This window comes from Natator depressus, chromosome 2 (genome assembly GCF_965152275.1).
Source record: "Natator depressus isolate rNatDep1 chromosome 2, rNatDep2.hap1, whole genome shotgun sequence".
Lineage (NCBI taxonomy): Eukaryota > Metazoa > Chordata > Testudines > Cheloniidae > Natator > Natator depressus.
This window is the reverse complement of record NC_134235.1, coordinates 85,880,154-85,893,650: the sequence shown is the minus strand read 5'-3', so window position 1 is coordinate 85,893,650 and position 13,497 is coordinate 85,880,154. Positions and strand designations below refer to the sequence as shown.

The 13,497-nt window shown below is 39.7% G+C and overlaps 1 protein-coding gene across 11 annotated transcripts in view; it reads right to left on the bottom strand.

Moving 5' to 3' along the window:
* PTPRM (protein tyrosine phosphatase receptor type M) overlaps positions 1-13,497 on the bottom strand; it is a 720,827-nt gene that overhangs the window by 214,670 nt on the left and 492,660 nt on the right. For all 11 annotated transcript variants that reach the window (XM_074944607.1, XM_074944608.1, XM_074944612.1 and 8 more), the window contains one exon: positions 4,498-4,630. In XM_074944607.1, coding sequence (XP_074800708.1) covers positions 4,498-4,630 — 133 coding nt within the window. The remainder of the gene's footprint in view (positions 1-4,497; positions 4,631-13,497) is intronic.

Genomic DNA, 13,497 nt, shown 5'->3' with positions numbered 1-13,497 from the left:
GAAAAATCTTAGTTTTAGAAATGCAACCTTAAAAACTGAGTTCCATTTTACTTTTTATATACGTGGATAGGTCCTTTGGCATGCTTTATAAGTGGAGGTTAACCCAGGTGCCATAGTTAGTATACTGGCTTCTGCACCACCCCTCTTCTGCAGCTGGCATAGAGGGCATGGCAAAGGGAAAAGAGGGCCTGGTTGGGTCTTCCCCTTGTTTCCATGCTGACGGTTGGGAAATGTTGGCAGCAGGTGGAAATTAGAACAATCTGAGCTACATCAAGGGAGTGGACTAGTGCAGTTGTTCTCAACCAGGGGTCCGGAGCCCCTGGGGGACCATGAGCAGGTTTCAGGGGGGTCCACCAAGCATGGCTGGTATTACACTCGCTAGGGCCCAAGGCAGAAAGCCAAAGCCCCGCCACGTGGGACTGCAGCCCAGGGCTGCAAGCCCCACCACTGGGGGCTGAAGCTGAAGCCTGAGCAACACAGCTTTGTGTGGCCCCTTATGGTGTGGGGCCCTGGGAAATTCCCCTGCTTGCTACCCCCCTAACACCGGCCCTGGCTTTCAGATGCAGAAAAACAGTTGTTGTGGCACAGGTGGGCCGTGGAGTTTTTAGGCATGTTGGGGGCGGGGGGAAGGGCTCAGAAAGAAAAAGGTTGAGAACCCCTGGACTAATGCACTGCAAGCTCAGCACCAGCCAGTGGAAACGGCATTCCTGAGTTGCGCTAAGCATTCCTTACCCATTTAAACAGATACATACATTAGAAACTATTCGAAGGCTCAGGTGTATATGTGACTCAGAGCAAAAACAAAAGAAGCACACGAGAAAACAACCCTTTATGGTTGTGGAAAACTGAGGCAGTTTCTGACAAAATCAAATATTAATAGCCACTGGTTTACTGAACTCCCGTAGCACAAATTGGAACTGCTGCATCCCAAATGAACATACCCTCAAGCAAACCTCTCCCATTAAATCGAATTTTTCAACCTCCAAACTTTTTGGAAACTTAATTGAAATAACAATAATTAAAAAAAAAGAGAAAAGAACAGATAGACAATACAGTAGATTGAATTATGCCTTTTATCTATCTATCCATCCCTCCCCCTTCCCCGCTATTATCCAAGAGCCTTAATATAATTTCAGAAAGCACTCCCATTTATTGTTATTGTTTACCAAACATTACAGGAATATTGCTATCACTTTCATTCCACTGTTGTTGTTTTTATAATTTGCCAATGAAAGCAAAACTTTCTTTATGCATGTAGTTGTCAGTGAGGTCCTGCAATTTTCAATGCAGGAATGTTGGAGGCAGGGGGAAACTGGGTAAGTCGCTTGAAACTGTTCAATGAGGGCTAGGTTCAAATTCCATTCAAGTCAACTGAAAGACTCCTAAGGACTTCAATGGGCTTTGGACCAAGTCTTAAGTGAGACAGACAGATCACATTTGAGAGCAGATCACTCCACAGACCTGATTCTGATTTTGCGGACATCACTGTAAATTGATATCGCAATCGTGACCCAGGTCCCTCCACCCACTGTAGTAGCCATTAGAGCAACTGGCATCTTTATGCTAGAAGAAGGGTTTAGTGGTTGGCGCATCAAACTAGGAGACAACAGTCTAGGCACTATTCCTAGCTTTGCTGCAGATTCCTTATATGCTCTTGGGTAGGTCACTTAATTTCTCTGTGCCTCAGTTTGTAAAATGAGAATAATAATTAAGAACCACTTTAGAGGAGTATTGGGAGATTTAATTAATATAGGGTATGAAGTGCTTTTGGGGTTCTTGGATGCAAAGTTCCACAGAAATGCGAGGTACTATTTTTGGACACAGTCGCAGGACTTAGTTAAGTCATTACTTAGTTAAGTAACTGATGCCCAATTATCAGGAAGTATAATCATCACATGGCACAATATTGATAAGTTTGTTTCACTCAGAAGTAGTTAAAGTACCATAAAACTTATGACATACTGATATTGCCCTTACATTACAATTGTACTTAGCTTGCAAAACAATTATAAATTCTCTTTGAATGCATAATGTATACACAGCAACTGAACCTAGGTGAAACACAGGGACCCTAGGTGGCACAGTCAGTTGACACTCTACTGAATAACTGGTTCAAGTTTTACTTGGGTCATAAGTGCAATCATTTCAGGGCCTGTCTATGCTACAACTATATGTTAGGAGACCTGGACAAAACACAATCATCCCTGTATCTGGTTAAAAGCTGGCTACATCTTGTAATGTAGATGAGTCCTAACTGTACTCTACAGTCTCTGTTCAAGGCTGCAGTGTGGTTCAGGGACATGGTTAAAAATTAGTTATTTGTAAGTCCCATCTACACTACAAGATAGAACTGTGTTCTAAGAATGTCAAGGGACAACATTTTGTACCAGAGTTCCCGGACAGGGTTACTGTAAATAGGCCTTAGTGGTTTCCATTTAATCACTAGAAGACGTCTCAATCACTAAGAACATTTGTCCCAAATGATGTCAAGGGGGGGAAGAGAACCGAGTGCCCTACCCACACCTGCCATCAACTACATGGGACTGGAGTCTTCCCACCACCCACGGATTGGCTTATAAAAGGCCATAGCAAAGCAACAACCTCTGGAGCAGCTGAGGGGCCAACATTTGCCTGCTCGGAGAAAGACTATGGAGGGAGCAGGAGCCTAGCAACCCTTTCTTTGCTCCTGGGTAGCTCTCCCTGGGAGGCAAGAAGAGCCTTTGCAGGAGTCTCTCTCTTAACTGGAATTACTCTACACTTTGCTATTTTTTAACAAATTGTGCCAATCTGGGCTCAGGAGAGGCTCAGAACTGGACTAAAAAGGGTGTTGCATGTAGGTCAGGATTAAGTGATGAGGGACTGGCAAAGCAATGTGGAGCGCCTTAGTCTCTGCATGCCAGCATTATGTCTGGAGCGGTTAAAATGGAAAGTATGATTGCAGCAAAGAATTAAAATGTATGGAAGGAGAAGGTACTGCATTTCAGAAAAGATTGTACTCTTGCTACACAGGATTATAAACCCTGGAGTTTACTGGGAATGTCTGGGTTTTCCAGGACTGCTCCAGTGTCCCAGATACTATTTAGATTGGACTCAAATTTCCTCTCTTCTCGTTTCCTCTCTTTTCCTCTCGTTTCCTCTCTTCTCCATTGCCTCGTCTAGTTCCTGTAGTGGTCACTCCCCCTCCACTGGAGAGCTCACAATTCCCTTTCCAGGACCCTCTTCTTCCCTCTACTGCCCCTCCCTCTATCTTAAAGAAAACTGGCGCCCAGCTGGCTCTGTGTTGTGAACCCAGTGCACGACCTGCCTGCCAGCTATCTAAATATGCATCTGAGGTGCTCCAAGTCTGGCACGATCACAATTGCTCAGTGTGCTCCAGACCTATTACACACTACTGGTATGCACACAGTTCAATCATCAGCCTACAAGCAGCACACTAGGGCCAGCACAAGTGGGCCTGAATTTCCTTTAAGAAAGGGAACACTGGACTGTGATTGGGAGGCCAGAGGTGAGTTCCAGGGAAGTTAAGTGGAGGAAGGTTTGAAGGAAAGGATAAGGGATGAGCACTCAAAGAACAAACATTCACAGTCCAACCTGTCTTCAAGCTGCCAAAACCTATTCACCCACTCCTTGAACTACCCCCAACCCGAACACCAGAGCTGCAAACTCTTTCATACCTCAGAATAGATAGCCAAACTTTGATTTAGCTTACTACTGAAATTTCCCCAACATAGGCAACAGCCTTCCAATGTCCAAGCCGCTAGAAACTTGCAGTTTTTTCTCCCTTCCCCACCACTTTACACTGTTATGATATTCAGAAAGGAAGCAGGGTTTTCCATTAAAAAAAACAGGCAGCTATCTCTATTGCTATAGCACTTTTCTAATGATGTCCAAAGCACAAAACCCAAACGCATGTGTGTTAAACCTACTTTTGGAAACATCCAGCATCTTTGCAAGAGAACCGTTTTTATTTGTTTTTATGGAATGAAATCTGCACAGAACAATATAGACTTAATCCATACCACAATTCATCTCAGCTCCCCCATCCCCTTTCTATTTAGGCCAAGCATTTCTTTTATATTCAAGATGGGCAACTTACTCAGATTTCTGTGGGGAATCATATAATATCTAACTTTCAGCTGAGCTGCTGGATAGAGACGAGGCTTGCCCTTCTGGGACAGAGATACAGTTCTTACATTATTTGGGCCCATCATACAGTAGTAATACATACAATGCTAGAATCACTAACCTTCGGTTGTTTTTCCTTTATCACAAAGCCACAACCCTTAATTCACAAAAAAGTGCTGCAAGAGGAAAAATTCATATAGCACAGTTTCATAAAATGCCACAAGGCTTCAGGGAAAATAAGCAGCATTTCCTTAACTCCGTGGTAAAGGGCAGCAAGGTGGCTGGATAGGTTTACCTGAATCACACTGAAAACTGCTGTAGGAGATGCTCTGACATAAATATGCACATAGAAAACGTATATTAACTGCTCACCTTTTCTTCATTACCAACACAACCCCCAGAAATATAATAACGAACAGCAAGATGCCTGCAATGACTCCAGCGATTTTAACAGTATGGTCTGTCTCCTTCTCTGGCTCTGGGTCTGGTTTTCGAGTAGCAGCTCCTATGAAGGTAGCGGATTCAAAAGAGGAGGGGAGAAAAGGAATAAAGACATTACACTTTCTTCTCCTGTTACATTTAACATACATAGTAATAAGCATTATCAGAGCTGACAGACAGCAACGCTTTGATTAAAAAAAAAAGGTCTCATATGTACTGGAAGGAATGTAATTGTTCATATTGTTCTACAATATTTTGCTAAACCACAACACAAGCTGGATACTACACCCATGCCTGACCCTTTTATAAGACCCTCCTCACACATACAATTTTCTATATTTTTATTATCTGTGTTGGCTCCCTGTTCTTCCTGCCATTTAAAAACTTGCTAACACCACAATAACTATCCTAAGCCTTTATCCAAATTTGATTTGCTGGAACATCTTCCTTAATTATTTTTCCAAAATGAAGCAGTAATTCCCTAACATATTAGCTTAAACACCTGGAAAAGTGAGATAAGCTCATTTACCACACGTTTTACCAGCAATTGTTTTTTTGTACAATAGACCCTTTTTTTTTTTTTTTGCCTTTGGAAATCTAAATCTAGGTCACATCTGGTAGGCAAAAGACAAAAAAATTCCTAAGCAATTTATTCACAAAGTGGGAAGCAGCTGATGATCACACCACTGGCACCCACATTTAATATCTGTTTAAATGAGATAACCAGTGCCTTGCAGCAGCTACTGTCTTAGCTTTTCCAGCTTCCCCATTTAAAAAAACCCACCATTTGTACTGTTTACTGTATAATGTGATGGAACGTCAAATCCGTGTCTGATGAAATATCCATTTCCTCCACTAAATGAGTTCAGGATGAAAAATGTTAAGGACATAATGTTCAACTCACTAAACTGAATATATATTTTTTGAGAACTTACATCTTTTAAAATCAAAATATCACATATTTATCATTTGAGGCACCACGTCACCTTTACAAAGTGGACAGATAGTCCTAGAAATAGGAATTTATTTATCCGTTTTCTTATTACAGCTTTTTTTTGGATGGGGAAAGAAGGGGAGTTAAAATGCAATTAAACTATAATATTTTAGAACTGGCATTCCCATCACAGTCACTTGGTTTCATTAACGGCACTGAAAGCCACAGTTGTTGTCTACTTGTCCTTTCATTTGCCTTTTTATGAAAAATGGCTAAGGTGAGGATTTTACCTGGGGCCAAATTTTCATCTGCTCCTCTCCCACAATCAGGGCCAGATTTTCAAAGGTGGTCAGCATCCAGCAATTCCTGTTGTGACACTTATGGACCGGATTTTGGAAACAGCTTAGTGCATCGGATGAGACAATCTGTCCTCTTTTACTGGTGCCTAAATGTGAGCTGAGCCCTTCTGAATATTTGGACCCAACTGTGGGTGCTAAGCTCTTTGAAAATTCTGGCCAGGGTGTATTGTAAACATAATGGGATAGAGATATTTACTATCTACGGTAATTCCACCATATTTACTACATATATCTTACTATGAAATAGTCCCACTGAAATAAATGGGAATCTGAACTAGTAAAACTCCATGTGTCTAAGGATAGTAGAATCAGGCTCTATATTTTCTGTAATACATATGCATAAAATTTTGTTCTAAACAATCCTCTTTTTAATTCCCCTGTATCATATGAGGGATTTCTTTAAAAAAGCTTCCTATTATTATAATGTATACAGCACTCAAAGTGTGCTAGAAGATACCTACAGTATCTTCTTAATACAGAAAACAGCTGTTGAGCTGAAAATGGCAGGTAGGAAACACTGAATCAAGGGTGATATAAATGACAAAGGAAGATATGCAATTTGTAGCAAGGGGAAATGAGAATTCAAACAATAGCAAGATCTAAGCTTTCAAACTATTCTTCTCACATTCATCTTTGTGCTCTCCTCCACACTGTCTAGTCTGACTGGAACACCCACCATCTTCTAGTGTGCAAGGTGACCACCTTCTTAATTCAAATAATTCTTTATAATTTCCTTCGTTCTATGATAGCTAGCATATTTTCTGTATTAACTCAACAAAATAATAAATGCACATGCCTACCAATAAAAACAGATAAAATAAAATCTTGCTATACGCTGAGGTAGAGCTCCGCACAATCCAGCATGACTTTCTCAACATCTATTACCTCCCTCCATGACAGCACACAGCCTTCAACACAATGGAACCACTCTGGTTATAATGTGCAAGAAAGGGAAGAATGCCAAGAGCCAATTCAAAGCATTCACATATTCTGCATATCATGGAGATCATCCCTTTTAGGGTTCTTTGCATGGCTGCATGCAGTGCCTTTTGGGGTTGAAGGGTGAGGAGGAGGATCCACCATCATACAGATGCTCCAGCTCACACATGGAGCTTTTCACACATGGAGAAGGGACATGGGAGCTCCAGAGACTAAAGTAGGGACATATGAACATAGGAATTGCCATAGTAGCTCAGACAATGGTCCATCTAGACCAGTGTCCTGTCTCAGTCATCAGCATGAGGTGCTTCAGAGGACAAGAAAAGAAACCCCTTCAGAAAGCAGATGTGGAATAGAACTGCCCCCCCCATGATGGTTTCATCCTAATTTCCACTGGTCAGAGATTGGTTTAAACCCTGAAGCATAATGTTTTATATCCCTTTCTAAACGCTTTTAGCATGAGCTATTCTAAATCTGGATATTTTTGTTACCCCTATAATTGTCCAATCCCTCTTTGACTGTTACTTTGTTCTCGGAGTCAGTGACATCACATGGCAATAAGTGCTTGGTCTAATCCACATTTTGCGTGAAAAAGTACTCCTTTTATCAGTTTTGACTTTCCCACTTTTCAATTGTATTGAATGTCCCACTGTTCTCATGTTATGTCACTGGGGGAACAGAAACTCCTGTTTTATCTTCTGTACACCATGCATTATTTTATATAACTTTATCATGCCCCTTCTCACCTCTCTAAGGTAAACTATCCCAATCAATGTAATAATCCTTTTCATTCTTGTCACCCTTCTTTGAACCCCCTTTCATTTTGGATCCTTTTAGCAAAGAGTTATCAGTTCACTATTCTATATAGGTCTGAACCATTGATTTATAATGGAATTATCATATTTTCTGTATAATTTTCCATCCCATTCTTAACATCTCATTTACTCTTTTTGACTGTAGCTGCACATTGAGCAGAGGTCTTCACCAAGATATGTCAGGTTTGTGAGTAGTTCAGATTTTTCTCTCTAATGTGCATTACTTTGCATTTATCAACTCTGAACTTCATCGGTCATCATGCTGCCCATTCATTTAGTTTCGTTTTGTCCCTCTGAAGTTCCTCATAATCTTACCTGGACATGACTAACCTAAATAACTTTGTGTCACCTAAAAATTTTACTACCTTACTGCTCACTCACCCTTCCAGAGAATTAATAGATATATTCAGCAACCACTGATCTTTAGTTGCACTTTAGGTGCCCCACTGCTAACCATATGCCATGATGAAAATTGCCCTTTTATTCCTACTCTGTTTCCTGTCTCTTAATCAATTTCTGATTCATGACAATATTTTGTTTCTCATCCCATGACTATTAGTTTCTTTAGTAGCCTCTTGTGAGAGGCTTTGCCAATGGCCTATTTATAATCCAAATAAATTATGTCAGCTGGTTCTCTTGTATCCTTTATTTCATCAACAAGTACAACAAATCCTAAGAAATTTGTGAGACATGATTTTCCTTTACAGAACCTGGGCTGGTTATACTCGGATATATCACGATCTAACAGTCCTGGCATTTTATTACACTATTTTTATTTCAGTTTTAAACAGTTTGCCAGGTACAGATACCGTATAAGGTTTACTAGTTTGTAATTGCCCAGATCACCCCTGGAGCCTTTTAAAAATATAGTTACAAGATCTGCTACCTTCAAATCCTCCAGTATCATAGCTGTTTTTAATGAGAGATGGCATATTTTTGTTAGTTGCTCAGCCACTTCATACTTAATCTCCTTCAGAACCCTTAGATTTATAGCATCTGGGTCTGGTGACTTATTACTTTTTAAATTATCAATTAGCTCTATCAATTTCTTCTGACTTCTCAATCTGTGATAGTACCTCATTTTTTATGACCAGAAATGTGTAGTATAGGTATATCCCCTAACATCCTTTGTGGTGGAGACTGATGCAAATAAATCATTTAGCTTGTGAGCAATGTTCTTTTATTCCTTAATTTCTCCCTTCGTGATCTAGTGAACCCAGTGAGTTTATTTCCCAGGCTTCCTATCTATTAAAATATCTATTAAAATAATTTCATGTTTGTTTTTATACCCATTTGTTCTTCAAAATCCATCTTATCCCCCTTAATTTCCCTTTTACATATTGCCTGCTCTTTATTGGTTTCACTGGGGTTAGATTTTGAAATCTATTTGGCTCAAATAACCTCTCAAAATTTGCCATCTGGGCAGACTGGTTTACATCTTGCTTCCTGATTTTGTTTTTGTTCAGTGGTAATCAGTTATTGTCTTCTTAGATAGCGTCTATGCCACCTGCAAGGATTTTACTTCATTTACTTTTGACTCTAGGGCCTTTTTGACTAGCCTCTTCATTTTATTAAAGTCTCCCTTTATCAAGTTTAGTGTCACTTTTTGGTATCTTATTTCCCATTAGGATGTTGAACATAATAATGTTATGGCCACTATTACTTAGTGGCTCAGCTACTTTTAATTCTTGAATCAACCCCTGCAAAACAATCTTGTGACTGCTTCATGGCTTGAAGGAATTGGTGGAAAATTCCTCTCTCTTTCTCTCAACAGAGTTCCCAGGGCCCAGCAGAGTTACTCTGTCTAGGTGCTGTGGGAAGGATTTGCCCCTTTGTGTCTGAATAATTTTGCTTATCTATTTAGGCAGGAGCTGCCTCATTCCCTGTGGTCTGTAAAGAGACAAACACAGTGCTGGAGGTTAATAAATAATGATAACCAATAATAGCCTCTTGCATGTAAAATAAGGGTACAAAAAGTAGTGTATGTCTTATTAAAATTGGAGTTAAGAAAATTGTTTGAATGAACTTGAAAATATAATCTAATTCTTTTAAATAGAATGTAAACTTGTTTGAATTTGCTTGTCAAATTTGATAATTTTCTTGAATAATAAAAGAGCCCCCCCCACCAGATAAAATCAAAATAATATTAGAGAGAGAGAGAGAGAGAGAACACACCCTATGTTTGTTTTAAATTAATAAAGCTTGAACTTGCTTGTTTTGGGATTTTTATGAAATGTCTAGTAAGAGAGATAACTGGGTCACTGTATGTGAATAAGCAATCATTAAAATAATCCCATCCCAATGGCCTACAGTCATATTTACAAACAAGCACAACAAAGGAATGGGATAAAAACAACTACCCCAACAACTTCAGTTCTGACAAAAGCAATTCATTCAAAACCTAAGATTTTTCTACTGTTTATTTACATCAACAAATAATCCCTTCCTTTAATTAAAGTGAAGACCAATCTACTTTATTTCCCACTCAAGGCTGACCAATTGGGTGTCTCTTTACTTCCACTCTGCAGTTTTATGCTCTCTAACTGTACTTGCTCAATAAGTCATTCCCAAGTTTTTTCCAGCTAAATTTCATTTACAGGTGTTACCTTGACTGATGTAATGGATAAGTTTAAACGCCTCCTAGATAATAACACAGCTAGTCTAGACCATCTCAATCTCCAATGAAACTTACTTTTCCTGTTATTAACCAGCCTGTGATTTTTTTTCTTTAACTATTGACCTGTGTTACACAGAAACTGGTAAATGTCCATCTGCTTCTCCCTAGGGAAAAATTAATAATCACACCTACAAGATTTCACACTCTTTTGAGGCATGCAATCAAATTATTATGCAGGCAGCATGATCCAAGTATTATCGCTTTTCAGCACCTACCTTTAACTCATTTCACAGAGCAGGTCAGGGAAATGAAATGTTATACCCCTGTGTGACAGCTGCATTGTGATTAGGCAGTTGGAATCATGCAAAATGGGAAGCACAGACATGTGGTGCTGCCTTTGATTATCCATTCCAAGGGCTCTACTGTCACTGCCACATAGCAACAAGATTGAAAAGATCAGAAAATTTGGCTTTCAAGACCCCCAAAGCTTCCAAGGACACAGCAAAGCACAAGAGTAAGTGGGGAAGGTATTTATTATTATTACTGATATTTTAGTAGCACCTAGAAACTCCAGCTCAGATTGGGAACCCCATTGTGCTAGGAACAATTCAAACACAGAGCAAAACAAGCCTTTGCCCCAAAGAGGTTCAGTCTAATGAAGACAAGCTGTAACAAGTGAATGTCACAAATTATCAGAAGAAATGGGAGAGGAAGGGAAACAATTATAAGAAAATATATTTACTCAGGGCACAATGGGTATAAATAATTCTTTCTGCCCATCCAGCTAGCTGTTATGACTTGGCACTTCCATAAGCATCACCGTAGGTCTTGAGGAGGGGTCTGAAGGAGTACAGGGCAGTGTCTTTATGGAAGAGTTTTGGGAGGCTGCTTCATGCATAAAGGCTGGAGGGCAGGAAAGTGAAGATGCTTGTCTGAAAACCAGACAACCAGGTAACTTTGCTGTTGGTGGTAGAGAGTTAGGCTGTGATAAAATATAAAAGCATATCAATAGCTTTCTCCTGACTGAGCTACGCTGCTGAAAGGGAAAAGTACATTGTAGAGAGGTAGGTCCTCCTTGTGAATGCAAAGAGATCGACAGAGTAGGGATCCCTGTTGAATCTTGGAATCCACATTCTTAGGAGGCCAACTCTTGTCCATGGGCTGATAAAAAACTAACTCCCTCCTTGAGGGGGATATTGGCTTGAAAACTCCATGCCAGCTTCCCACTCATATGGGTTTTTCCATGAGAGTGAATGATTGAGCTCTAATTTCCAAGTCTGTGGCAGCAGAGGCACTGCTACAAGGATACAACAAGCAAGTCCAAAGCAGTTGCTATCTGAGTTTAAATTTTGGTTCAGATGCCAGGATTTTAGACTGTACTGGAGAAGATCCAAAAGACATACAAATTTGTAGATTAAATGAATTACCACCCCAGCTACTCTGTTTGTACTGTAAACAACTGACATTCAGTCCTCATCTGCTAACCAGCATGTATTCTGCTCACAAAAGTCTTTGTTTCATTACTCCTGGCAGAATTCCAGCAATGGTAGAAAGCCCCCCCACTCCAACACATTTCACTGGTTGCTTTCATATCAACATACTTATTTCTTCTTTGAAAAATGTACTGCTTTTTTGTCCATATGGTTGAAGTTATGAGGTGTTGATAGACCCTGGGCAGGGTATAATTTGTGACAGAGGTGGTTTTGATTAATTTCCACACCCCCCTTTTAGCCCATATCTTGAATATATTAGTTTTGTAAACTCACTGGCTTAAGATCTATTTTCTTTTTACAGTATTTCCCCTTTCTCCATTGCTGTTCCCTTGCCAAATGCTCAGTTGTAGATGGTATTCTCTGCTGGGCAGGAAATGTGTCTTTCTCTGTGTTTTGTTTAGTACTGAGTCAACTGTCAGTGCTAAAATCCCTATATCCTGATTCTCCCTGCCTACAACATGATAATTCCCATTCAATCTTTTTTGTTTTAGTCAGTTCCTCACACACTGTATAGGGAGAACAGGGCCCTAATTTTCATGGAAGAGTATTTGCTTCTTTATTTGTGATTATTTTACACTATATACTGGTGCTCAGTTATCTTTCCTTCATTAACAGAGTTTTTACTTTAGTAAAAGTCATGCTGGGGCGTGTGTGTGTGTGTGCGTGCGCGCATATGCTCATGAAAATATGTCTTATGAACAAAGGTGTTGAGTCATGTGATACAATTAAATTCAGAGTCCCCAAGCAGAAGGAGTCTATCAGAAAAGGTCTATCTAAATAACAGCACACTGCCTAACACTAATTATGAATTAACAACTTTGTTTATGACATTCCTCACTGATGCAAAGACATAAATAAAACGAACGGAGAACAGCACAAAAAGAAATGCAAAAAAAGTGTCACTGATGGATATGCCAAATCTGTTTGATTTTCAATTTAGTTGTAATTGTAAACTCACTTTTGGGTGATTCATTTTAGCGCATGTGAGCACAAAGTAGGTTTGTTTTTTTTTTTTTAAACATTCATACTTTTGGTAGACATAAGAAATAACATTCATTGTTGCCATAACCAAACCAAACTGCCAATATGATGTACATCCCTTGGCCTCACCCTGATCTACACTCCTGTGATTAGCTATACAGTATTGCCTGTCATGGGGCTATTTATTTATTTATTTTAAAGCCCCTCCTTAAAACCTCAGGTGCCTACACATAATTTTAAAAAGCCAATCCACTAAAACGAAAAAAGAAAAGGAATAAAATTAAAACAGCCCCTCAAGCTAAATCAACCCCAAACAACCAGCCACACAACAAAGCACCAAAAAAGTAAAACTTATTCCACTCTTACTAAAACCCCTCTGTAATAGAATCTCTGATCTACTTCTTGGTTTACAATTGCCAAATCTTAAGACAGGGTGGAAAAGTAAGCAAACACAAAATGCCCCACAATAATGCCTCGTTCCTCCTGGGAAGAAATTACTTTCCAATAGCTCCTTTTTTTAACTAAGAAAACCTAACAAAAATGAAAGATTCCCTTCTTCACAAAGTGATAAAATAGTCCCAAACGCTCCCCTGTGCTGGAAGAAAGGGGGTACAAGGAGGGAGATCTGGTCTCTCATGTAGCCAGACCTCAGACCATTAGGGATTTGTGGGTCATAATCAACACCCTAGACTACACCAGCAAACTAATAAGCAGCCAGTGCAGAGCATGGAGCTGTGATGTACTGTGCTCTTGTACAGATAACTTCCTGAAGAAGCAGGAAGCCCCATTCTCC